At 43.8% G+C, this 24,225-nt stretch overlaps 2 protein-coding genes across 3 annotated transcripts in view; one reads left to right on the forward strand and one right to left on the reverse strand.

Moving 5' to 3' along the window:
- On the forward strand, positions 1-23,743 carry acin1b (apoptotic chromatin condensation inducer 1b). Its single transcript, XM_044340876.1, has 17 exons — positions 1-176; positions 1,676-1,741; positions 1,939-2,050; positions 2,608-2,681; positions 3,039-4,400; positions 4,759-4,841; positions 10,456-10,576; positions 15,504-15,549; positions 16,731-16,876; positions 17,117-17,263; positions 17,424-17,595; positions 17,794-17,939; positions 19,085-19,192; positions 19,702-19,809; positions 20,797-21,178; positions 21,406-21,503; positions 21,596-23,743. The coding sequence occupies exons 1-17, from the start codon at positions 42-44 to the stop codon at positions 21,929-21,931; spliced, it is 3,642 nt and encodes a 1,213-aa protein (XP_044196811.1). The 5' UTR covers positions 1-41; the 3' UTR covers positions 21,932-23,743.
- Positions 22,452-24,225, reverse strand: part of ajuba (ajuba LIM protein) — a 9,270-nt gene continuing 7,496 nt past the window's right edge. For both annotated transcript variants that reach the window (XM_044340881.1, XM_044340880.1), the window contains one exon: positions 22,452-24,091. In XM_044340881.1, the coding sequence (XP_044196816.1) occupies positions 23,960-24,091 (132 nt within the window). In that variant the 3' untranslated portion in view covers positions 22,452-23,959. The remainder of the gene's footprint in view (positions 24,092-24,225) is intronic.

Consider the following 24,225-nt stretch of genomic DNA (forward strand, 5'->3'; position numbering starts at 1 on the left):
TAGCGACGCTCGTTGGAGTTTACACAAGCGAAGGGAGCAAAATGGCGGACGAAGATATTACGCTTGATGGAAAACCTCTACAATCGCTCCGAGTCGCGGACTTGAAGACCGCTCTGGAGCAAAGAAACCTCCCGAAAAGCGGGCAGAAAAACACATTGATAAAGCGACTAAAAGGGGTAAGTTTTCGCGCATTGTTACGGACGCCTGTGTCGAGTCTGGCTAAGTTTAACAGGAGGCGGGGGGTGGAGGGGGGGCGGTTAACATTAGAGGCCGTTGTAACGGTGTGTGTGTGTGTGTGTGTGTGGGCTCGGGAAGCGGGAATACATAAACCGCCTGGCACACGTTATTACGCATAAACAACAGTTTCTGTTTTCGGTTATTTGTAGTTGACAGTGCAACGAAACCGCCTAACGACCGAGTTCACACTTGATTCGTAACTAGTTGGTGCACCGTGTTGCACACAGTTGAACTGTGCACCTGTCAAGTCGAGGCCTAAGCTGAGTGTAAGCGAGCGAACAGCCGCACATAGTGTACAGTACATGACCGTGAACGCGCTCACCATGTGTGTGTGTGTGTTGGGGTGACGGGGGCGCGCCTCGTAACGTAAACACAATTTTAATGGCTTCCCCAACGTGTAATTTATGACTTATGCAATTTAGTGTAAAAGTTGTTGGTTTTTTGGTGTTATTATCGTTGTTTTGGAAGAGACCTTCAGCTCATAAACAGTCGTGGGTGTCAGAGCCGTAGCTAGAATTTTAGATAAACTGAGATCATGGGTCTAACATTTGAGTAGACACTCAAAATAAAGCCTACAGATTCTATTTTACTCAGTTAACTGTTCACTTGTATTGTCTGTATATTTTATTTCAAAAAGTTAAGGTGTAAACACTGTTTCAAAGCCGTCTGCACACTTCCCGGAATACAATTCTTTCGTTATTTCTTTTTTGGACTTTTTATAGTATGAAAAATACTACAGATAGCCATTTTTATCACGTGTTAATTGCATTTTATGATAATAGATAGTAAATATACAAGTAACATGCAACAAAGGTCCATAGCTGGTAATGAACTAGTGATATTGTGATGCATCTTAACTGCTAGTACGACGTACGACGTTTTTTTTTCTTCAAATGTAGATTGACAGAAAATTAATTGGCATACATTTTGATAATTGAATAAGTCTAAGATCTTTTGTAAGCATGTATCTGAAACATTACCTGAGGTCAGCTTCTCAGTTGTAACAATTTCCTACTTTTTTTTGTCTTCTGTGATAGCAAACTGAATTTCTTTGGGTTTTGGGCTGTTTATTGGACAAAACCAGATATTTGGTCATGTTGGGTTTTGGCAAATTTTGATGGGCATTTTTCACATTTCTTACCGAACAATTAATTGAGAAAATATTTGATAGATTAATTGATAATGAAAATAATAAAGCCCTAAATTCTCAGATAAAAAAATACAGAGGATGTTTCCAAAATATGAGAACCCATATTTATTGTTTAACAGATATGTATGTTTTACAATCAAGTCAGTCATTGAAGTAGCCAATAAAGTAAACAAAACAAATTTAAAGTAAAATTCCAGTATCTGAATTGCAGTTGTTCTGCGTCTTTAGTTAGATATGATGTGATGTCATTTATTGATTAAAATAAATCCCATTCCTTGTTCCCTGCAGGCCCTGATGCTGGAAAACCTGCAGAAGTCGTCCTCCTCTCACAGTGGGCTGCAGCCCAACTCTCAGGTAAGAGGAGGCGGCTTCATTTGCCTTCATTTTTCACATGTCTTCTGACAACATATGTCTGGTCATTTTGAGCTCCGTAGCGAAGCACGACTCCTGTCCTGTTTCACCGTTTAGAGTTGCTTCTTTTTGGTTTTGTGGATTTTACAGTACATGGATTTTATATCGTGTTTTTTTTTGTGTACTGTTCTGTGTTGTAGATAGGGGAGGAGATGAGCCAGAATAGCTTCATAAAACAGTACCTGGCAAAGCAGCAGGAGCTCCTTCGACAGAGACTTGAGAGAGAGGCCCAGCAAGAGGAGGATGCTGATGGTATAACACGCACATAAACACCACAAGCACAAATCAGATAATAACCAAAGTGTCTGCCACATGAAAAAACTGAAAAGTCTTTCTCTCCTACTTTCCCTCTTCTGTATCTCTATCTGTATTCACTTAATTTCAAGTAATTTTGTATGAACATGCTCATTAACGTTTTAACATATTACACCAAGTGTCTATAATATCAAATAACTGTTGCTTATTTCTGGACCTTGAAAAGTTTGGGAATCAGGCATTACAGGAAGAATATAGAAAAAATGACATCATGCACATGTGACATGCAACAGATGTTGACACATTAACCAGCGTCTGTCAGCATACTTCACATTGAACAAAGACTAAAGTTTTCAAAAATGTCAGCTCGCAGGAAAGTTATATTTCAGAGACCAACCTTTACCTTTTTTTTTTTTTTAAAGAAATGGATATATCTCTTCTTAATTGATTCTAAAGTTGCCCTCGTTTGGGAACCAGTGTGTTTATGTGTCATGATCTTTAATCCTCACATTGGTGCTGACTTTTAACCCCCGCCTTATGTCCTCCTCTAACAGAAAGCCCAGCAGTGCCGGAAGAGGATGAAGACCAGTCGGAGGACAATGAGAGCTCTTCCTATCTCTCTGACAAGGTCAGTATCCTCTAATGAGGAAAACTAAGGACTTCTCCCACAGAATAAAACACACTTCAGCTGCTATGCACTGATCAGATATTTCGATCTCCTTCAATATTCTACTTAAAGCACAAAATCCAAGGTGGTTCTTATTACATGACACATGTTTTTTGTTATGTTCATGTGTTTGAACTGTGTTTCTATGGTCCTCATAGTCCTTGAACTGTCATGAAAATTTGAAATACATTTTTCATGCTTGGACATTGAAATGGTAAAAAACAAAAAAACAAGCTAATGAATGAACAGAATGTTTGTCGTCATCTTGAGGGAAGAATGTTTTCTCAAAGACTGACTCAATTTTTTTGTGCCCAGCAGCATCGTCCCAAAATCTCCCAGCCCCCTGTGACCAGGACGGAGGAGAGGGGAGGAGGAGGATCGATGATGGGTCATGGGATGATGGCACATGGGCTTGATGTTGGCCCCGGTCCGACCCCCCACCGCCAAGAGTCTGCTGAGGCTCCAGGAGCTAGGATGCAGCGAGCCACCTTTCATCAAGGTCACAAGGAGCCACCGGCCCCCTCTCCTCCTCGTGCTGTAGCCTCCCTGTCAGTGCGTGTCCTGGGCCAGCCTGACCGCCAGGGGCTGCCCCCTGCCGTGTCCAGAGCCCAGGAGAAGGAGGGCACCGCACCCAGCGAGCCTGGCTCAGCCCACCCTGTCCTCCACCTCAGCCGATCTGCCGGCGTCTTATCAGGAGGTCGCGTCCACGAGGACAGTGATGAAGATGGCGACGGCGATGATGAGAGCGAGGATGATGAGGAGTGGGGGCCTGGGCCTGGTCCTGGTGGGGCACGAAAAGGCAACAGAGTCCCTCCCCAGCCGCAGCAGATGCCCCCTGGTGGCCCATCGGCAGTTGCAAGATCCAAACGCAAGCTTCAGCCTCCGCAGCACATCCCACCACCACAGGTACTCGCGACCCCTATGCAGCTGCGCCACCCCACTCCTCCTCCCTCTCCACCGCCGGACCTGTTCCCCCTCCCCGACACTCCTAAGCAGAGCCCTCCAGACGCAGACAACCAGGAGGGAGAAGACCCTGAAGCCTCACGTGGTCCAAGGGTGGCTGTCCCGCCTTCCATCATGCAGAGGCAAGATTCTGAATCCAGCTCTCGCTCCAGCAGTCCTGAGCCCCCTGTGAAGCGTAGGCCAGGGCCCCTTTCTCTGCTGGTACACAAGATGGAATCAGAGGGTGCTTTCCGTGCAGGCGAGACCGCCTCAGCTGTGACTATGTCAGGAGAGACAGCACAGTCCAGCGCCGGGTCTGTCATCTCTGTCGGAGCCGCCGGTCCCAGTGAGTCTCCACTGCAGATATTGGAGAGGAAGAGGCAACAAGAGAACAAAGAGATGGAGGAAGAGAGGCGACTGGTGGAGAAGAGAGAGAGGGAACGGCAGAAAGAGCAGGAGGAAGAACGAAGGAAAGAGGAGAGAGAGAAGAAACGTTTGGAAGAAGAGAAGGAAAAGGAGAGGAAACGTCTCGAAGAGGAGGAGAGAAGAAAGAAAAGACAGCTGGAGGAGGAGCGGGAGAAGAGACAGCAGGCGGCTAACAAAGAAAGAATGGTTGTAACCGAGGCCCAAGATTCAGGCTCCTCATCAGATTCTGACTCCAAATCAGACTCCTCTTCACGCTCTTCACAATCGTCTTCCTCTGCCGGGGATAAACCCCGCCCTGCCAGGCAGCTGAAGGTCAGTGATCAAGCTGATGTGCGTGTCAGTCATTCACCAAGATCTTTGAACTATAGTGCTTGTAAATGTGATGTTGTGCATTATCATACTCAACTCACACGTCTGGGAGAGCTTGAGTGTGCTTTGTTTCTGGTGCTGTTTTTTTTCCATGCTAATGTTGATGCACTAGTGTGTGTGAGTATGAGTAATAATATTAACATCTATGTCAGTTTGGTCGGATTCTTTTTCTAAGATTTCTGGTGTGCATTTTAAAGAAAACTTGCCTTCCATGCTTTATACTGACATGGATTTTAAACTAAATCTATTTGGGCATATTGCTGTTTGCCTTTCAATGTGTTTACTTTCAATCATCTCGCAGAACGCTGACCAAGGACGAGAGGCAGATGACGAGAAAAAGACTAAGCTGAGTAAAGGGGTGGAGAAAGAATACCTCACAAAAAGGTCAGTAACAATCGCTTTAAGTACAAATAACCTCCGTGTCCAGTCGAATTAAATCTTCAAATTATTTGTGGCTGTAGTTGAAAAGTTACATCAGCAAAAAAACCTTTACTAATTTGCACCTGAATGCACCACCTCCTTGCTTTCTGTCTCAGTTCATTACTTTGTGATGTGACACATTTACATAATTTTGTTGACATCATGGATGATTATTATATTTTCTTAAAGCTATGGTCTTAACCCTCCACACTTGGTTTATTATATTAGTAATCTCTTGTACTTCAAAATGTACATGTGGAGCTTTGCACATCTAACTATAAAGCGTCTGTCTGTATGTACAGTATGTATGTATGTATTTATGTCCTTCGCATATCTCCAGAACTGTTCATGCGATCTACTTCACACTTGGCGGGTTTATTGTTGAGGACTCAAGGAGTGCGGTGTCGAGTGTGAAGTTGTTTGGATGAGAAATGTTAAAGATGTCATTAAAAGAACGTATTTAACAGATCTTAACCTCTCCAATATGGCGGCTGAAAATACCAGTGTAAATACCGGTGCTGCGTTTGTATGCTAACGGATCTTGACCTCTCTAATATGGTGGCCATGCAGATGCATAGCCGCCAACATACAGCAGCCAAAGGAGTCGTCGTCGGTCTGTCTTTCAATTTTCTTGACAACCTTTCCTCCGATTGACTTCACACTTGCCGGGTATATTGCTGAGGACCCAAGGAGCCGCAATATCGGAGGAGAGCAGAGCCGGAGAGAGGGAGGCTGGAAACTACTGAGATAACACAAGCCTGCCCGAAATGACACACAGTGGCTGATACAGAAAACACATGACAGAAATAAGAATCACACATTCTTATTTAAGGAAAATTTGCCCTCAATGAAACTAATCTCAGTAAAATCTAACTAAAATGAAAGGAGTCTATGTATGTATGTATTTCTGTCCCATCTGACTGACTTCACACTTGGCGGGTGTATTGCTGAGGACCCAAGGAAGTGCAGTGTCGCGTGTGAAGCTGTTGGGATGAGCGGCTCTCCAGAAAGCTGCAAGCAGCAATACCGGAGGCCAAACATTCAGCTTGTTCTGAACAGACACGTCTTGAACAGGCACTGCACTACTGTGTAAAATGTGCATATTTTAAATGCAGTTGTGGTTGACAAAACCCACCGAAACCCAGGCTGAAACTTCAAAGAAACATCCATCTTTTCATAGAGCTTGTTTGGCATATGATGACCACTAGACTACTATCAAATGTATACAGTATATAATATTACAACATGTCTGAACAGCTGATGTTTATTTATATCTATCAGCTGTATTAACTTGGATTATTCTAATATGAATTCCTGCTACACTGTAGTTTGTTGCTTCAGTTGTGACCTTTTCATTGAACCTGTTAAAATGCATATACTCACATGGTTGCACGTTATAGCTTGGACAAAACTGATTGATCACAGTAATCAGATGTATATCTGGAGGATCATTTGACATCATGCAAAGACATAAGACATGTCTGCTGCATTGAGTAATACTGGTCACGGAACTGACATCATACCTCCATTTGCTCATGAGCTTTGAATCGGTTGTAAACACATCCAAGTACTTTCTCAGTCAGCGCTCCTAATAATAGCAGGTTGTATTTCTTGTCAGGCGTTTGATGCGGCAGCCCCACAACCAGCGTGGCTGCTGCTGGGCTTTTCTCTTGAGGAAAAAGGGTCCTTATCCGCCTTGCCCCCCTTGCCTTATTTTATGTAATTTCCCCTCATCGCTGGTAGCTGTCCGCGCTTTAGCTTTGTCACCATTATTGTCGTTTAATAGAGCTTTAATGTTGGAAATCCCTAACCGGAAGGTAGTTTCCCTCACTCTGGCTGACTTGACACTGGTCTCGCTAGCCAACATGGCCGCCATGCATGCATTGCATCCCTGATAGCGACGCAGTGATCAGCTAACCAGCAGCAAGATCAACCGCGGCCGGATTTTTTTTTTTTTTAAAAGTCGCGTCCCGGATTTCCACCCTCGCCTGACCGGAATAACCTCCAGCGATAGACGGTTACTCTCCATCCGCGGGGGTCTCCTCCGTCTCAAGGCCGGTCACAATGCTGTCCGAAGGCAACAAAAACGGGTAAGAGTGAGCCAGAGGGCGACACTAGGCTTCAGGGTTGGTGCATGTACTTTCACACCCCTGATCCAGAAAGCAACGGGGATACATCAGCCGGTGTGAGGCTATCTTTACGCACCGTGAGGCCGGCTGTACATCACGCTCCCTCAACCCGTTAAATAGCATGTCACCGGTTCATATATTGGCCTGGATATGTTACATGTGAGGAGGACCTGGGGTGGGGACCGCGGTGAGAGTCTTTTGTTGGGTGAAGATTTTTTTGGGGAGGGGGGGTTGAGGGGGAAGGGGGTCTCCCTGCTTTGATAAGTGCTCAAAATAGCTTTACATTGGAGGAATACACTGATGAATAAATAATAAGCTCAGGTTTAATGGTATACTGGCGTAAATCATGCAGGCAGTGATTTCTCCCCCCTCCTCTGTCTTTCCTTTTGACCTTAACATATTATGTCATGGGATTATTAATCCCAATTTTAATTTGTAATATAATTTTACCACCTCCTTAATTCAAAATCAGGACATCAATCAATTTGTTGTCTTGAAATCTGACCATACTGTGCGTGCATCCCGTTGGCCGGCCCACTGAACACTTTATTTGTATTTTTGGGTTTGTGTGGCTGTAGCTGTTAATGATCTCACTGTTGTCAAGGGAGATCATTAAAGCAGACATCTGTTAGCTGTACAGTCAGTGTGAGTGGGCCCTTATGGTGTGATATAATTCTCCCAGCTGGCACCAGCACTCACACTCTCGTCCCTTGAGAGCTGGCTACATGTCTGATTTGATCAGCGACGGCGCTTTCGGTCTGTTTTTATGTGGCCAGTTTGTTGATTAAGACATGATTTGTGTATTTCTGTTGATGTGAATGCAAATTGGTGCCTGGGGTCATATTAAACTTCTGGTCACTTTTGTCAGATTTTCTGCATTCTGCATTTTACAGATTTTGATAATCTTCCTCAGGCTCAAGCTGTACTTCAGCCTCATTCCAACCTAATCGTATCAATACAAAGTTTTGAAATGTAGAGTAAGTTAGCTTCAATATACAGGCACAGACACACAGTTATTCACTCTCTCTTTCTCTCTCAGTGATTATTACATCACCTTGGCCTGGCCTTTCCTCCTCTCCTGATCCTAAGGGGTTATATTTCTAGTTGACATCTGTCTCGCTTTATAGCCTGCGCTGGTGCTCCTACGGCCTTGCCTACGAGCCAGCCCCGCACACACACACACACACACACAATAGATATTGACATCCACACCTAGGCCAAATGAGGAGAATCAGAGTGGTGTGGAGGAGGGGTAAATACTGTCCTCCTGCCTACACTCCTGCCAGTGACTAATCTCCAGAGAAAGAGGTTGAACTGGCTCTCCTAACCCTCTGGGTAGATTTCAGTAGTACAGAGACTAACGTTACAGACCCTCTTTCTTTAAGACGCTGCAGAGCTTTTCCACTGGCCGAGTTACATGTCATGGAGAAAGATAAAAGCTGAGGTTTGGCTGTCTGAGCTGGCGAGTAGGACCACGTGAGTAATTATCAGCAAGATGAGGAGATATTTTTTTACAGTTACTTTGCTTGAAAGAAAGGGGAGCGTTTGGCTTTGATTAACTAGGTTCATAACAAATGTGTGCGTCATGTTTGAAGTGACTTTGATATTTTGTAGTGAAATCAGTGTTTTAGCCAGAAAGATACTTCTGAGGGTCAAATTGGCCGCCTACCACATTAATCTTGGAGTCGGTGCTCTGTCTGGTTGGTCAGTAATTAACAATAACCTAGAGAGTGTCATATAGACTACTACATATGTAGCTTGGTGAATATTGCTGCTACAAACATGAAATTTTATGCAACAACTGATGAAACAGTTACCACTGAACCAGAGATATAAAACATGCCGTAGAGATGAGTATAGTTTCTTTTGATGCTTTGTGGACATGAAAGTATTTTTAAATGTATTATTCATGTCCGTTTCCTTTCAAATGCTAATTACGGAGCGCAATCTAATAAAGCATGTAATGGATCAAACGGTAGAGGCGAAGGTGCAACGTGATGGAGAGAGAGAGAGAGAGAGGGATGCTAGAGGATGTGATTCAACCACCTACAGGGTGCTGCCTCGGTGTCTGTGTCATCACACTGGAGGCAGCGGAGGAGGGTTTTGATAGTGCAGGTAGAGGAAGTTGGGATGTAGCTAAAAATATAATGATGGCTTTTGCTTGGTTTTATTTTGTCTAAGATAACAAAGATAAAAATCAACTAAAAGCTCATCTGAAGAAACGTTTGGCTGTGTGAGGTCTGACTCATAGTAACTACAAAGCAATGACCATCATTGGCTGAATTAGATTTGGGTTGTTTTTTTCTTCTCTTCTTCAATAATGACCCAGCAGGCATCAGACGAAGACCACACACACACACACACACACACTGAGTCAGCTGTGAGTGTGTTTCTTGGTCTGTGAGTTCGTTTGAGGAGTGTTTGTGACCCTGGGTGTCAGTTAGCTGGTGAGTTATTTATAGCAGGAGTGACCCAGATCAGTGGCCTCCAGCACCCTTCCTCTGACTCCTGCAGTGTTTTCCTCTGTCTTGTCCTACACATCGTTTTGTCTGTCCTCTCAGACCAACCTTCACACTGGCCCGTCTAGAGCCGAGCATGGAGGCGGCGTCTGGATTGTCTTCAATTAAGGCTGCAGCTAAGGATTATCTTCATCACAGATTAATTGATTTATGTTTTTGATTAATCGCTTGGTCCACAACATGTCAAATAATGGTCGATAATGCGCATTACATATGCTAAAGCTACACGTCGAATTGTTTGACCAACGCTCCAAAGCCTAAAGATATTCAGTTTATTATCATAAGACAGAGAAAAGCAGCAAATCCTCACAATTTAGAAACTGGAACTAGGTTGTTTTTGGCTCTTTTGCTGGAAAAATTACTTAAATAAATTATAAAAAGATAATTTTTCTGATGAGTAGTTTGGAGTTCGACTTATTCTCACTATATTGTCATCGATCCAGCAGCCACGAATGAAAGTAAAAACTTTATTTTCTTGACTTAAATGTTCTAAAATACCAAATAACTTTGACGATTTGACGATTAACAATTAACTGATATTGTCAGATATAAATTTTAACCTGAGCAAAATGTTAAAAACAAAAGAAAATCAGAAAGGAAAGTCATGATACTGGGAGGTTTTTCTGTTCATCTGCTTGTCATCACAGCAGTCCACTCAGATGTAGTCGGGTATCTGCTTTTGGCAGCATACACGTAAGGTGCTGCCAGGCCTTTAACATCATAGTAATTGAGTATGATGATGGTCATTATCAGGACCTTTTAAAACAAGGAGCTTTCATGTGTTTAAATTAAATTTAAATACAATCCTAAAAAAAAAAAAATCATATAATCGTGTTTTAGCACAAGAACAGCCTGCTACCGAGTCTGCTATCGGATGAATTTTTCTTCTCCCACTCATCCTTCTGCCCTCACCCCACCCGTCTCCTGCAGGGAGGTGTCAGAGCCCAGCGCAGCCGCCGTGACTGAGGTGGAACCAGACCAGGAGAGCTCCATGGCCCAGCAGCCGGCCTCCGGGGCTGAGCCAGACAACAACGATGGTCGCCTGGAGGAGGTAAGGTCACTGAGAGGGTGGGGGCTGCCTGGGTCTTTGCTCTGTCTCCCACTAACCTGCATCCTCATTCACATATAAGCATGTTTAGTCGGCAGCATAAGTTGAGAGGGTCACTCAAAACCAACACAACCCCAACGTTTTAATGAGTCACTGGAGCCTCTGGAACCTGCGGAGACAGGCTCTTGATTATTATATCCTCTTAAATGCTCAACACATCACTCAATTGGACGTTTTTTACAAATGTTCATAGATGGACAAAACAGGGGTTGAGTTGGAGTTGGGTCCTGGGGTAAATGGGAATGAACTAATCCCTTCCATCTGTGTTTTAATGCAACTAATAACTCATAATGAACTTGTTAACTTAGATGATCTCTCACACACCCTTTATCTGTCTGGGCCCTGCAGAGGGATGTTAAGTGCTGATGCTGCTAGAGTGTAAGAGGGGGATGGTTGATAGCGTGTTAAGTCAGACATTCGTGCTTCTTATATTTCTGTTCTCGTCTGTGTGTTGGGGAGGGAGGGAGGAAGTAAAAATGTCAGCGCCCTGACACACCAAGACGACCGCTAACCATCAGGTGCCATCGGGCCGTTGTTAAAAGCATATTTGTCTGACTCGGCCTTTGATTTTGATCTCACCACTGACTATTTATGTCTTTAGGTCTTCCGTTTTGATCCGCTAGCTGCTAGCCTACATCGCTGTTTCATCAGTGACTTCTATTACATGACCGGATGGGAGTTGAGGGGTGAAAGGTTATCGTGGGCATTCAAATGAAACAGTTCATGGCGACTAATTAGGCTTGATAAGATTCAGCTGGTTTAGATGTTTTAAAAAGACTAATTTCACCTGCTGCCCGCCTGTATTTTATTCATTTATGCCCGTACCTGTGAATTAATACAAATAATATCTTTAATCTGTTACGCATACTTTTTGCAGCTTACCTGCAGGTACCAGACCAGGTGCTTGCTGTAATTTACTGTGGCATGAAAATAATCGTCCAGATTTTGTTGTTTCTCTACCATCTTTTGTTGGATTACGACTACTTACCTTGTTATCCATCACACAGGCACATATGACACATGCATGTCAACATTAAGATGTCGTCTTTGCATTGAATCCAGCTGAAAGTTATTAGTCGAAGACATCGGTTGGTTCTTTTGAATTCAGCTTGGTGTGTCAGGGTGACGAGACTCATCATATCCTGAACTGCGTTTAATGATATAACGAGCAGTTTCTTTTTATTTAATCAAAATTTTATTACATGCTTATTCATATTTAATACATAATTCATCAGAGAATTCCTGCTAGAGTTCTTTATGAAGCTGCCGTTTGTTCAAACGCAGCATCGCAATTTACTGCTGTTGAAACAAGCTGAAGAGCAGCATCAGAAGATTCTCACATGCACACATTAAACTACATTATAGGGCTTTGAGCTCTGGACTTTCTTATCTAGAGAAGCGTAATTAGATTTACCGGTGAGCTTCTGTGCTACTGAAGTTATTGCCAGCATGTGTCTTTCTTTACAGTGTATGTATGCGTGTGTGTGTTATGTGGGTTTTGTTTCCTCTCTGGGTTTGCATGAGTAATGGACCCTGACAGTGTGTGTAGAGATGCATCAGGGCTTGTTTCTGCTGTTTCTTTCACCCTGTTTTCATTCTCTCTGCTCTCTGGCTTGCTCCTTTTTACACTGCGTCTCTCTCTGTCTCTCTCTCTCTCTTTCATTCACTCTCTCTCTCTCTCTCGCTGTCTCTCTTCCCCTCTTTGTCCCCTCAATTTCCATCTTTTGCCTTTGTATCCCATCATGAAACGCTTCTCTCTCACTATATATATTTATGGTGTGACTGCTGTTTAAAACCCCATTGATTGCTTTGTTATGAAGGTGCCCATGCCTCTTCCATTGCCCCTAATGGTACCTGCTGCGTACTACTACTACCACCACCACCAACACCAACACCTCCTCCACTCCTCCTCCTACTCCTCCTACAACTCCTGTCCCGCTATGCCCAAGTGCGTCGCTGGTACCTGAATTAGGCCCAGAGTCTGCAACCCCATGGCACTGAGTAAAGCCCGAGCCTGCAAGGCCTCCCCCTTGTAGCCTTCCAGTGACACGCTGAGCCAGCAGGAACTGGAGCTCGCATCCTACCACCACCACCACCACCACCACCGACAGCAGCGGCAGCCATGGTAACTGCAGCAGCACACAGTTGTCATGGTAACCCAGCCTCAGGGGTTGGAAGCCTGCTCGCTGATCTGAACCGGACTGGACTGTAGTGTACTGTACTGTGTGTGGTGGTGGTGATGATGAATGATGGGGGTAAGAGAAGGGGAGGGCGTGCGACTCTCTCTATCGCCTCCCCTCTCGGCGCCTTTCCCATCTGCCATTTTGAGGATGAGCACAGTCTTCAAGTGTCGTCCTCCAACCTCCAACAGCCAGACGCAACTTCTTCACTCAGAGAAAAGACAAAAACTCCTCAGCAGCTCTTGAGATTCACGTTTACCTCCAATCCCACACTGCCCTCTGCTTGTAGGGCGGAGTAATGACCTTGAACTGAGGACCACTGCAGCAACCCATATAGTGATCAGGGCTCGAGCAAGATCACTGTTGGGTTTTTCAGCTTTGAAACACACTCCAACGGAGCAACTGGGGCTTTTTTAAAATACAAAGCTTTGTGGACGTGTGTGTGAGATTATGATGTGGACTTTCACTCAGACTTTCAAACATCTGGAACGCTATTATAGGTCATTGCCTCATGGACAAGCTGCTCAGCTTTTTGAAAAGGACTTCCATTAATCAGCTGTGCAAGTAAAATCTTACAACTATTCTGTCAAAGCTGTTATTCACAAGAGAAACTGTTCCCCTGAACTCTGCACCAGTTCCACTGTAACAGAGACTTTTAAAGGACATACCGCCATGGACATTTAATCCGACACACATTTACGCATCGTGAGTTTCTGTGGGTGCACGGTGACTTTCAGCATTCATGCTTGGGCCAAGAGAGCTGGATTTACTCAGCAAATCATCACCTCCCTTTCCCTTGCGGTCACACTGTCACTGAACTCGAGTGTGACTCGGTGGATGTTTCACCAGGAGGTCATGATATTCTGCGTCTGCTCTGGACCTGGCAGATCGACAACTGCAGTTGTTGCCGCTGTTTGTTTATTTCTACAACCAGCTCTTTGCTACACCCACAACTTGGCCCTTTCATCTCGTATGTGAGTGCGGAGGCATTCCTGCCAGAGAATATACTCAAGATGATGCCCATCAGTCATCTCATTTGAACGATTTCCCTGGATTGTAATTTTAACAAAACAACAAATGCCTTTGGATTACTTTTTTCCACCTTCATTGCCATTGAAAGACGACAGACTGCTGTTTTTCCCTTTGCCCTGAATCTGCAAAAGAGTCTCAAGAATTGTTTGGCAAATGTTCGGCTATGGAAGCCTCATGAACTGCTAAATACGGGACCACAAATATCTCGGACAATGAACAAAGACCTCCCAGGACAAGCTGTTGTCATCACTGTGACATTTCAAGCGTCACAAAGGCTTTCAGGACAGTATATTGGAGAACATGGACAATTTTATCAAAGACAGTCGATCCTAACATCACAAAAATGGATTTTTTTACTCATCAGTTATACTTCACAGATCAAGGACTTTAACAAAGTTTACTTCACCCCCGACCCCTGTCACAATCCATCACAAGGCAATTTTGAAAGTCTTTGCTCCCCAAAAAGACTGAAATGAGACTCTGTGTCGATCAAGAAAAGTCCAACCCCAACCCCCCCTTCAAGAAAAAAGTCCAATCCAGTGATCAGTTCCTGTCTGCTGGCTAATCTGCACACTCAAAACGAGCCCTGCCCTCACTCCTCTGCCTTCTCTGATTGGATCCTTGTTGCCTAGATACAGTACACACTGTCGTGCGGTTGGGCCATAGTCGAGCCAGTAAGGAATCAGGTGTCAAATGGTACCAGGAAATGACTTGTCATTATTCCTCTCTTTAAAATGTATAAATTTTTAAAGGAATAGTTGTAAAAAAAATTTTTTAAAAATCCCCAAATCTTGTTTGGGTCATAAATACGAGGAATTAACTATTTCCTCTTTGTAATTTACTGCAAAGTTTTGAACTGTACTGCAGATTCAATTTGACATGAAGTCAAGATGGCGGTGCTCATCATACATTTTAACACTGTGCTTTAATATCGCAAATCTCAAAGACAAATTTCAACTGCAGTACCGATACTGGTTCTGACTGATCTTTGGGTTTTCAGCACTCGGTTTTCCACCTCTGCTCCACAGAACTCATCAGGCACATACAAAATCCAACACTTGACTCAACTACACGCCGTTTTATTTACGTTAAATCATCACGGAAATGTGCAAAACGCCAGAACTACCAAGGATAAATGCGCTAGTATAACAACATTTGTATGTCACGGTGTTGTAAAGTTGACACCATCCACTCGTACACTCTGCAAGTCTCCTTTTCCTGCTCAGACTCTCTGATGGATACCAGCTTCTAATAACATACCACATTAAGATATGACCCAGTTAGAGTTTCACACAGACCTACTCTTGTCCTAATGCACATCCTGTACTGCTTTGTCCTCAGAGTCTCACATGCACACACACATACACACAAAAGAGTAGCTTAATGATTTATCTCAGTGTCTTTTGAGCAGAGGTGGAAGGCGGAAATGTGTCTGGAGTCTCTCTGTATCGACCAAGAACTCTCTCCTTAATGTGGTACAATTGGAGCCTCCAGGCCTCTGTTACTTTACCCCCCCCTCGCCCCCCCACCCCTCCCTCCACTGTTCCTGTTTCACCTCCTCTCTGTTGTTGCCTGTTTGGGTCTGGACTCTTGGTTCTCATGTCGCCCCGCACCCCTGGGGTTCTGTATGTTCTCTGTCTGTCTCTCTCTTCTTCCAGAGCACCACTCCTAAGGCTTTCGCTGCTCGCAAGATATCGTTGACCAGTAAGTATACCAGTTCCATGTTTTCTCGACTCCTGGATCTTTCATCCTACTGGAAGACTTAAAAAAGGAAAATGCTCGACTTTAGCATTTAAAACCCATGTGCGGATTATATTTATGTAGCTGTAAATGAATGTTTTTGACTCAAAACAGGCTGAAAATTGTAAAAGAATCGATAAAAATTCACAGTAGTGACTTTATGCAAGCGCAGGAACGTGAGAGCCATATGACTGTCATGTTGAATATGCAGGAGTTCAGGTTACAGGGCAGTTAATTTTATATGACCTCCACAAGCAGAGCCTAATACAAAACATATAACTCTTAAATTTAGGATGAAATGGTTTGTTTTAGAATATTTGGTTTTCTCACATTTAATATCTGGAAGACAAATCGTTTAGGATCTTGCCAACTGTAGTGATCACGTCTAAACTTTGTTTTTTGGAGAATTTTACTCTCTTTTGTCAGTGGTATATATTTATGTGAGTGGCGAGAGTAAGTAAGAGTAAATTCTGCGCAATAAAATCTAGTAAGGAAAAGCTACAATACATGTTTTATTGTAATAAGTGACCTGCTTCATGGTGCTGGTTTATCTCTACCTGCTGGTGACTTCTCAGAGGAAAACTGCAGTAGATTTGACAGGAGTCACAGCCGAGTGTGGCAGATAAATTAAATCACTTTACATGGTCGGCAATGTTGATTTGAAAAAACGAAACAGAAGCGTTATCCTCTCATATTGAAGTACTTGAGTAGCGTTGCGGAAACTCTGTCGTTCACAAGTGATTCTCTTAATAAAACATTCGTTCGGCTCAAGCACATTTTTAAAAAAATCACCAAGCTACAATATTTCCTGACATGTTTGTGTGCAAACTGCTGCGAGGACCCTGTCCATACTTCACACTTCAGAAAAATATTGTTTTAAATAAACTAATATTGTAATGTAGTCGCTGAAAGTTATTTGATCTCTTAATTCCATTTAATAACTCTGTAAACTTAAATTAGTCATTGTTACCTTTTGGCGAAACTATTTGGCTTAAATATTAAAGCAATTATTTTTGCATGTGGTTATGATCATGCAGCGACTTGCCGCTAAAGTTCTGTTCATCTGAGAACAAGTCATTCATTTGGGAATGTATTTTTTTTTTATTTTTTACCCTTCTGAATTAATTTTTTTGGCTCCTCTGCAGGCAGCAAGACGTCTCCAGCCGCTACAGAAGGAGGAGCAGGAGAGCCCGATACAGGAACCGCAGCAGGGAGGAAGAGGCGGTGGGGCTCCAGCACGGCAGTCACTGCTAAGAAACCATCCATCAGCATCACTACCGACTCACTGAAGGTACTGACACAGCACAGAGACCAGGACCAGGTGTCTAATGACTGCCAGGAGGTTTTCATTAAGGCTGATATTTTAGTCTAACCTCTGACATAAATTGCAAAATGACTGATGAAAAGTCGTTTGTCTGCCTTTCCTTTTCATCCCTCCCATCATTGTTTTTTAACCTCTCTTTGTCCTTCTCTTTTCTTTGCCTCCATCCTTTTCCTGTTTGTGTGTCTGTGTTCTCCTCTTGTCCTCCAGTCTTTGATCCCAGACATCAAAGTAAGCCAGGAGGCAGTGGTGGAGCTGCACCCAGAGGAGCTGCAACTGTCTGGGGATGAGGAGAACCTGGACCCCAGCCGGGGCGACCAGGACAAGGGCCTCAAGATCCGACGCACAGTCACACAGGTGAGGAGAAGCGTATCAGTGCGGCTAGCTTGTCGTTATAAAAAGGGAAGTAAAGGAATGTTTTTAATGCGGGCACTAAGAGAGGTTTCTTTTATGATTGATGCCTGATTTGAAGAACTAAGTTCACACTGTTGTTTTTCTACCTGTTGTTCCTCCTCAGGTGGTGCCAGGCGACAGCCAGGAGAACGGACAGACAAATGAAGAGGAGGAAGTGGAGAAAATGGAGAGAGAAAAACAACGCAGGACTTCCAAAGACAAAAGGAAGAACAGTCTTTCAGAGGAAGCCTCAGAAACACAGACATCTGTCAAGCTCGACGGAGAGGCGAAGAAAGGTAAACTGCCTCATTGAAAAGTTTGCGGGTTTTAATTTAATTTAATAATTTTAATTTGTCAGTTACAGATCTATTCACTGCTTTTTCTTCCAGTCGTGCCTCTGGCGGCGCTTCATCTTTTCCTCTGTTCTTAATTACATACACTCCTATTTTTTCACCTTTTCCCCCACAATTTTTTTTTTTTTTTATCTCCCCCAGTTACCCCCAGCGACAGTCTGGTACGTCGCTCAATCAGTCAGCAGAAGTCCGGCGTGTCTGTCACCATCGACGACCCCGTCCGCACAACCAGGCAGCCCTCGCCACCTCGTGGCAAAGTCTCAAATATCATCCATGTGACCAATCTGGTGGGTTTGTAACTCATCGTAAACGCATTACAAAGCATAAAATACAGTGAAAAAATTGTTTTTCTTCTATTTCTGTGGACGTTCTGTCTTGTCAAAATTAACTCACTTGCTACAGTTTGCAGAGAAGATAAAAAAAATACTACTTATATTCCTTGTTTTTTGGTCAAATTGTATCCATAAACTTTCCCCACAGACTAGTATGTGAGACAAAAATGGCACAAGAGAAAAATCCTGTGTTTCTAAATGTACCATATGAGTGTTTTCATGAATGAGGCACATTGTGTCGATGCCAGTGGTAACCACATCACCATCATACCCATAATTAGAGTCAGGAACTCTTAACCAGGTATTACAGCCGTAGACAAGCAGCACCTTAAGTCAGGGGAACACTGCATGACTAAACAGACTGTGACAAGACGAGACATTACACATTTAATGACTAGCATTTGCTGATTTTTTTTTTTTTTTTTTTTTTTTTTTTTTTAACTTGCGTCATAGAGGAAAGACTCAAAATTAGACACAGATCAAAGAGAACCAAATATCCATTGCCACTCAGCCACACTTCAGCAGCACCGATTCCAAACATACAAGACTAAAAGTATAAAGCTGTGAGGTCGTAGCGCTCATTAACACTTTGTTTACCAGAAAACATAACTGATGAATTGGACAGATTTAAAATGTAGAAACAACTTTGCTGTTCTTTGATGCTTTCTTCCAGTTGGGGGGGGGGAAATGTGAGTTTTGGCCTGAGGGTGGCACCAGAGTGAAGACCGTGTAGTTACCTAAATTAAAAAGGTTTATCTTCCATATTGTGACCTTTTAGGGCATGTTGGATTCTGTTTGACATACAGTAGCATCAATCTGAAAATACAACTGAAAACATTGTGAAGTTAGTCATTAGTTTTTTAGAAGTCTTGTGTCATGAAGTGTTGGATAAATGGAAATTATGAGAGTCATTCAGATTGAAGTTGTAAAAACTTGTTCATCAGGGAGATTTTAGATATGAGTCATAAAACTTAAATACATTTGAAATAACCATCTTTGTCCTGCACGTACTCAGGAAGGAAGGGATGAATTTTCCATGAACATCCGCTCCACTCTGACCCCCCTCTGTTGACCCCTGACGGTTCTGTCTCGTCCCACAGGTACGACCCTTCACGCTGGGACAGCTCAAAGAGCTGCTGAACCAGACGGGCAGTGTGGTGGAAGATGGCTTCTGGATTGATAAGATCAAGTCTCACTGCTTCGTCACTGTGAGTACCAACGCACGAACGCCTTTATATTGTGTATAAGGTGTAACGCCTAATTTCCACCAAGAATTGAGCAACTTTTTGATCCACAGTTGCATGTTTCGAACTGTTTTTATGATCACTGTTTGGTGTTGTAAGTATGTTAGAATAGGCTCAGGCCTGAGCCCCAAGGGTCTGAATGTAGGCGTATTGTGAGAGGTGGACTTTTCCATTAGAGCTTGTTTCCTGCTCTTCTGCTGGAACATGCTCCTGAAAGTTTATATCAAAACCTTAAAATAATATTGTTGTAGGAAGACATGTTTGAGCTCAGACATGAATAGAAGCATTCTTGTCATTGTCACTGCTTCGATCTGTGCCTGCAACAGTCCATTTTTAAAGGAAAGTTTCCGTCCTTATTTAATCACATACTTTAATGTTGGTAAAGATTTGAATACTATTTATAATCACAAACATTTGAGTAAAAGGACCATTTTCAGTCCGATAACCCTGTTCATCTTCTCTTGTCTTTGTAGTACGCTACAACAGAGGAGGCGGTGGCCACCAGAGCGGCCCTCCATGGAGTGAAATGGCCTCAGAGCAATCCCAAGGTCCTCAGCGTGGACTTCTGTGAACAGGATGAGGTAAAATGCCAAAATACACTCACTGAAACCTGAATTATATTACAGTAGATGGTGGAGAGGATATTCCAGCTAATGCTACTCTGATGCTACTCTTCAGTTAAGTAGTAGTACTATCACTATGCTCTACCACGTCAAGAACAAGAACCCGGCTGCCATGTCCGAGGACGGCTCACATTCGCAGCCAAAGATCACGTCGCTGCTAGCCAGGGGGGAGAAAGTGTGATGCATGCCGGTCCGAGGCTATCAGTCAGACGGATATGCTGCCAGTCATTGTGGTAGAGGGCGAAGGATAGCCATCGAGAGCTACTGTGACTAAACACGTTGAAAACACTTTGAGGTGAAGAAAGATGAGCTAAAAGTTAAAGCTAAAAGCTAGCTCTGACAACCGACTGCTGGACAGCTCTCACAAGTGAACGCTACATCACAACTTTGCTTAAAAATTAACTTGTTAGTTATCGGTTAACGGGCATCAGTCTGTCACAAGCAAAATGAACTGAAACTGACATCCCTAGTATGATGCAAAAGTGTGAATGTTGTCCTCTTTTCTATCGCTCTACTGTTTGTTTTAGATACACCAGGTTATTTGTGGGTTGTCACCTTTTAAAGTGAATAAATACCCTCATACATACAGGCTTGCACTCAAATCGTAGGCAGCTGGTGTTACTCAAAGTAAAAGGCTTGGGGGAATTAAATATTAACAGGTTTATTTTTGAAACAATTTCAGATGAGCAACCACATACTAAGTTCTAAGTGATCCGAGGATTTTTTTGTCACAACATCCACCATGTTGTGTGGTGACAGGCCTTTCACAACTGTTATTTTTGCATTAGATTTGTCTGTGTATAGTGTCTCTGTTAACAGATGATAATCATTTGATATCTATTGAAGTTGTTTTCTAAATGAGTTCACGTTAAAGTTCATCACACTCTACCACCTTTAACATTTCTGGTATTTGTCAACTCATTTCTATTCTTCTTTTTCCTGCAGCTTGACTTTCACAAAGGTATCCTGAAGCCAGACAAGGAGGAGGACCACGTCCCCCAGCCAGGTGCTCCCCAGAACCGGCTACCCCCACTCATGCCCGAACGGGACAGAGACAGAGACAGAGAGCGTGAGCGGGACAGAGTCGGAGACAGGGAGCGAGACCGGGAGCGAGACAGAGGCGTGGTTGGAGTGCGCGATCTGTGGGCGGAGCGAGAGAGAGAGATGGAGCGCCGCGAACGCACCCGCGGGGAGCGGGAATGGGACCGGGATAAGGTCAGGGAATTCGCAAGACCCGGAGAGGAAGACCGACGCTCTCGATCCAGAGACAGAGAGCGGAGGAGGAGGGAGAGGGCCAAGAGCAAGGAGAGGAAGACTGATAAGAAGGGTAAGATGTCTCGCTGTGAGGGGATAAACGCAGAAAGAGAAAAATGGAAGAGATGAGGATTTTATAATACACACATACAAAACTGCACACTGCAAGCTTTTGTTGCCTGGAAAACTGTCAGAACTACACAAAATTAGAGGTTTAAACATGTCTGTAGTCTTCATCAGTGAGTTATAAGTATTTTTTTACGTCTTAATGAAATATAAAATGTGTTTTCTCACTAACAGAGAAGGGAGACGAACCTCCAGCGAAACTGCTAGACGACTTGTTCCTGAAGACCAAAGCAGCTCCGTGTATATACTGGCTTCCCCTCACCGAGGAGCAGGTTGGTGCTTCACCGTCTCATTGAGTTTGGTCTCGTCGGTTTAAACTTCGCGTATCTCTCGTGACTAAATCTTTGCTTTTTTCCTCCACCAGGCTGCTCAGAGGGTTTTGGACCGCACAGAGCGGCAAAAGGAACGCGAGCGAAGGCGCAAGGAGCAGCAAGAAGAGGAGAAAAAGCGCGAAGAGGAGAAGAAGGAGAGGTTGAAGACCAGGGAGAAAGAAGGAGGAGTGACAGCGAGCGGCGGCGGAGGAGGAGGAGGAGGAGGAGCCGGACGAGGAGCCGACGGAGACCGAGAGAGGGACCGCGGCCGAGACCGAGAGGGAGACAAGAGGAGGGACAGCGGCCACCGGCCCAGACGACCCTCGGCAGGCACTGGCAGCGGACGGCGGTCTCGTAGCCGTAGCAACCCCAGAGACAGACGCCGTTGAGGGGCCGAGCGGCCGTAGGGAAAGCTGCAGAGCGAAAGAGAGAGAGAGAGAGAGAGAGAGAGAGAGAGAGAGGGACGCTGTGTAGCGGAGGACACAGCAGACAGGAAGTCTCCACTCGGCGATGCATTTCTCACGCCTCACAGTCAGGACTTGTGTCTGCTCCTCGCTGCCCGCCCCACTGTGCTTTAATTCGTCCACTTTGATGCCAGCGTTGTCTTCCACACACTTCTGCCATTTCTCCCCCCCTCCCGCCGCCTCTCAACACCACTGCATCCATGTCGATTTACACAGAAAATGTTAATTATTTTGTTAATGACGGTTCATCTAGCTTCAACCCTCCTCCTCCTCCTCTTCTTCCTCCTCCTCCTCCCCCCGACTCTCCTGTTCTCTCTCTGTCTTCCAGAAGTACCATTCAGCCCCCTCTAGAGAGCAGCGTTCCTCCTCGTCTCTGTGCAATCGCTGTTAATTCTCCTCCGTTGAAGAAAAGAAGCAGAGAGGGCGGTGGTTTTTTTGGCTCGCCTCAGCATTTTGTCCCACTGAGGTTTGGGAGCCCGCCTCTTTATTTTAGTTCTGCGGGTGCACAGTTCCTTCCTCCTCAGAGCCCTGTAATAAAACCAGTCCAAAATAGATCCCTGACCTTCAAATATTTTCTAGGATCAGTTTTAGTGTTCCACTCTTCAGCACTAGGAATTTTTTTATATACTACTAAATTTACAGATCATCTCTGTCAAAGTGAGGAAAGTGATTTTTTTTTTTTGTGTGTGTGTTTTTTTTGTTGAAATTTTATGAATCATGTTCATTTTTTTTTTTTTTTTTCCAGCCTTGGAGGGTGTTTGTTTGTGTGAGTTAATAAACCTTCATCCTCTCCTCTCGCACACAAAGGATGCAACTGGTACCGAAGTCTCAACACTGTTAACCTAGAAAAAAAGCGTGCGATAGGAAAGAGACGTGATGTTACATGTTGCTGCGATGCGGGACACGTGCACATGCCTGAGTTTGTCTTTAGCCAGATGAGAAGTGAAGGATATGCAATTCTCATCAAAGCGGAGGTTTATTACGTAATAGATTCGGGAAGCTGATCTTCCCCGCACCGGTCTCCTATTTGGAAACGCCTCCTCTGACCTGTCAATCATATATAAAATATATATTTAAGAGGAGGTAAAATGAAAGTTTATCCTGTAATAGAGTAATAGTTACACTTTTAATATTTTTAATTTTATGTTCTTAGTTGGAAACTGTTTGGTTTTGTTGCTTTTTTTTTTTTTTTTTCCTCCTGCAAGTGCTGAATGTACCGAGAATTTAAAAAATGAATAAATTTAAATTGGTTATCAGATTGTCTGCTTGGATGTTTTTTTTTTTTTTGGCTTGCAGCTCTTGAGAAGCAGGGTGACCTGGCTGCGAGCCACGGAGCTGAAAACCTTAATGATGAATCTATCGGTAAAGTATTTGGATTACGGCGACTTAAAGAAGACAAGAAGAGCAAAAGCTGAGTAATCTGGGCTTTAAAACTTGTAGCCTGATAGCCAGAAGTTACACCTACCAAGTCGTCAGAACACAAATGAAAATATTTATTACAGCATACAGAAATTACAGTAATGTTTTTCCCCAAAAATTGTACAGATTCACGTTACAAATCTCTTACAGTAAAGTCAAATTTAAGTGCAAAATGTTTGCTAGCAATAATATGTACAAAACAGTTGAGCGAGATCCCTTGTTCTTCTACAGCAAACAGTAGCCACATTGGGGTAGGAGGGTAAAAAAAAAAAAAAAAAGCAGTAGTTTCTTTCCCGTTCCCTTATAACTATAGTACAGTAATAGTACAAGAAGTACAGCAGGCAGTACATGTGACAAAGGAACTGAAGACAATGAAAGTGAATCAGTGGAAATGTCTTAATATCAGCAGTCTTGAAGAAAGAGTGACAAAAGCAAAAAAAAAAAAAAAAAAAAGCATAAGATAATGGGAGCGTGTTTAACATCCACAGCTGCACGGGGGGGGGCGGCGGAGGAGGAGAGAGGGGGGGGAGCTGATCAGTGTGTGTTGTGAGGGGGAATGTTGTGTGTGGCGCACGCTCTGCTCATGTGACAGGAGTGGCAGAGGAGATGGGAGTCCAGGGGGAAGCACTGCGAGCCGGGCTTATCGGAGAGCTGCTTGCCACACTCCTGAGGAAAAGGAGAAGCAGATAAGGGGACAGGAATGCACACAAAAGGGGGAAGTGAGGTCAGCTTTCAAAGCACTTTGAGAACAATTTGTAGCTCTCGGACTTTAGGGTCCGCACTCAGAACTGTGATATTTT

This window comes from Thunnus albacares, chromosome 22 (assembly GCF_914725855.1).
Source record: "Thunnus albacares chromosome 22, fThuAlb1.1, whole genome shotgun sequence".
NCBI lineage: Eukaryota > Metazoa > Chordata > Actinopteri > Scombriformes > Scombridae > Thunnus > Thunnus albacares.

Excerpts from the sequence above, each read along its gene's own strand:
- acin1b (XM_044340876.1), top strand. The coding sequence starts at position 42 with ATGGCGGACGAAGATATTACGCTTGATGGAAAACCTCTACAATCGCTC. Across the intron at positions 17,264-17,423 it reads TCCGACGCACAGTCACACAG|GTGGTGCCAGGCGACAGCCA; the intron begins GTGAGGAGAAGC and ends GTTCCTCCTCAG. Across the intron at positions 17,596-17,793 it reads CGACGGAGAGGCGAAGAAAG|TTACCCCCAGCGACAGTCTG; the intron begins GTAAACTGCCTC and ends TATCTCCCCCAG.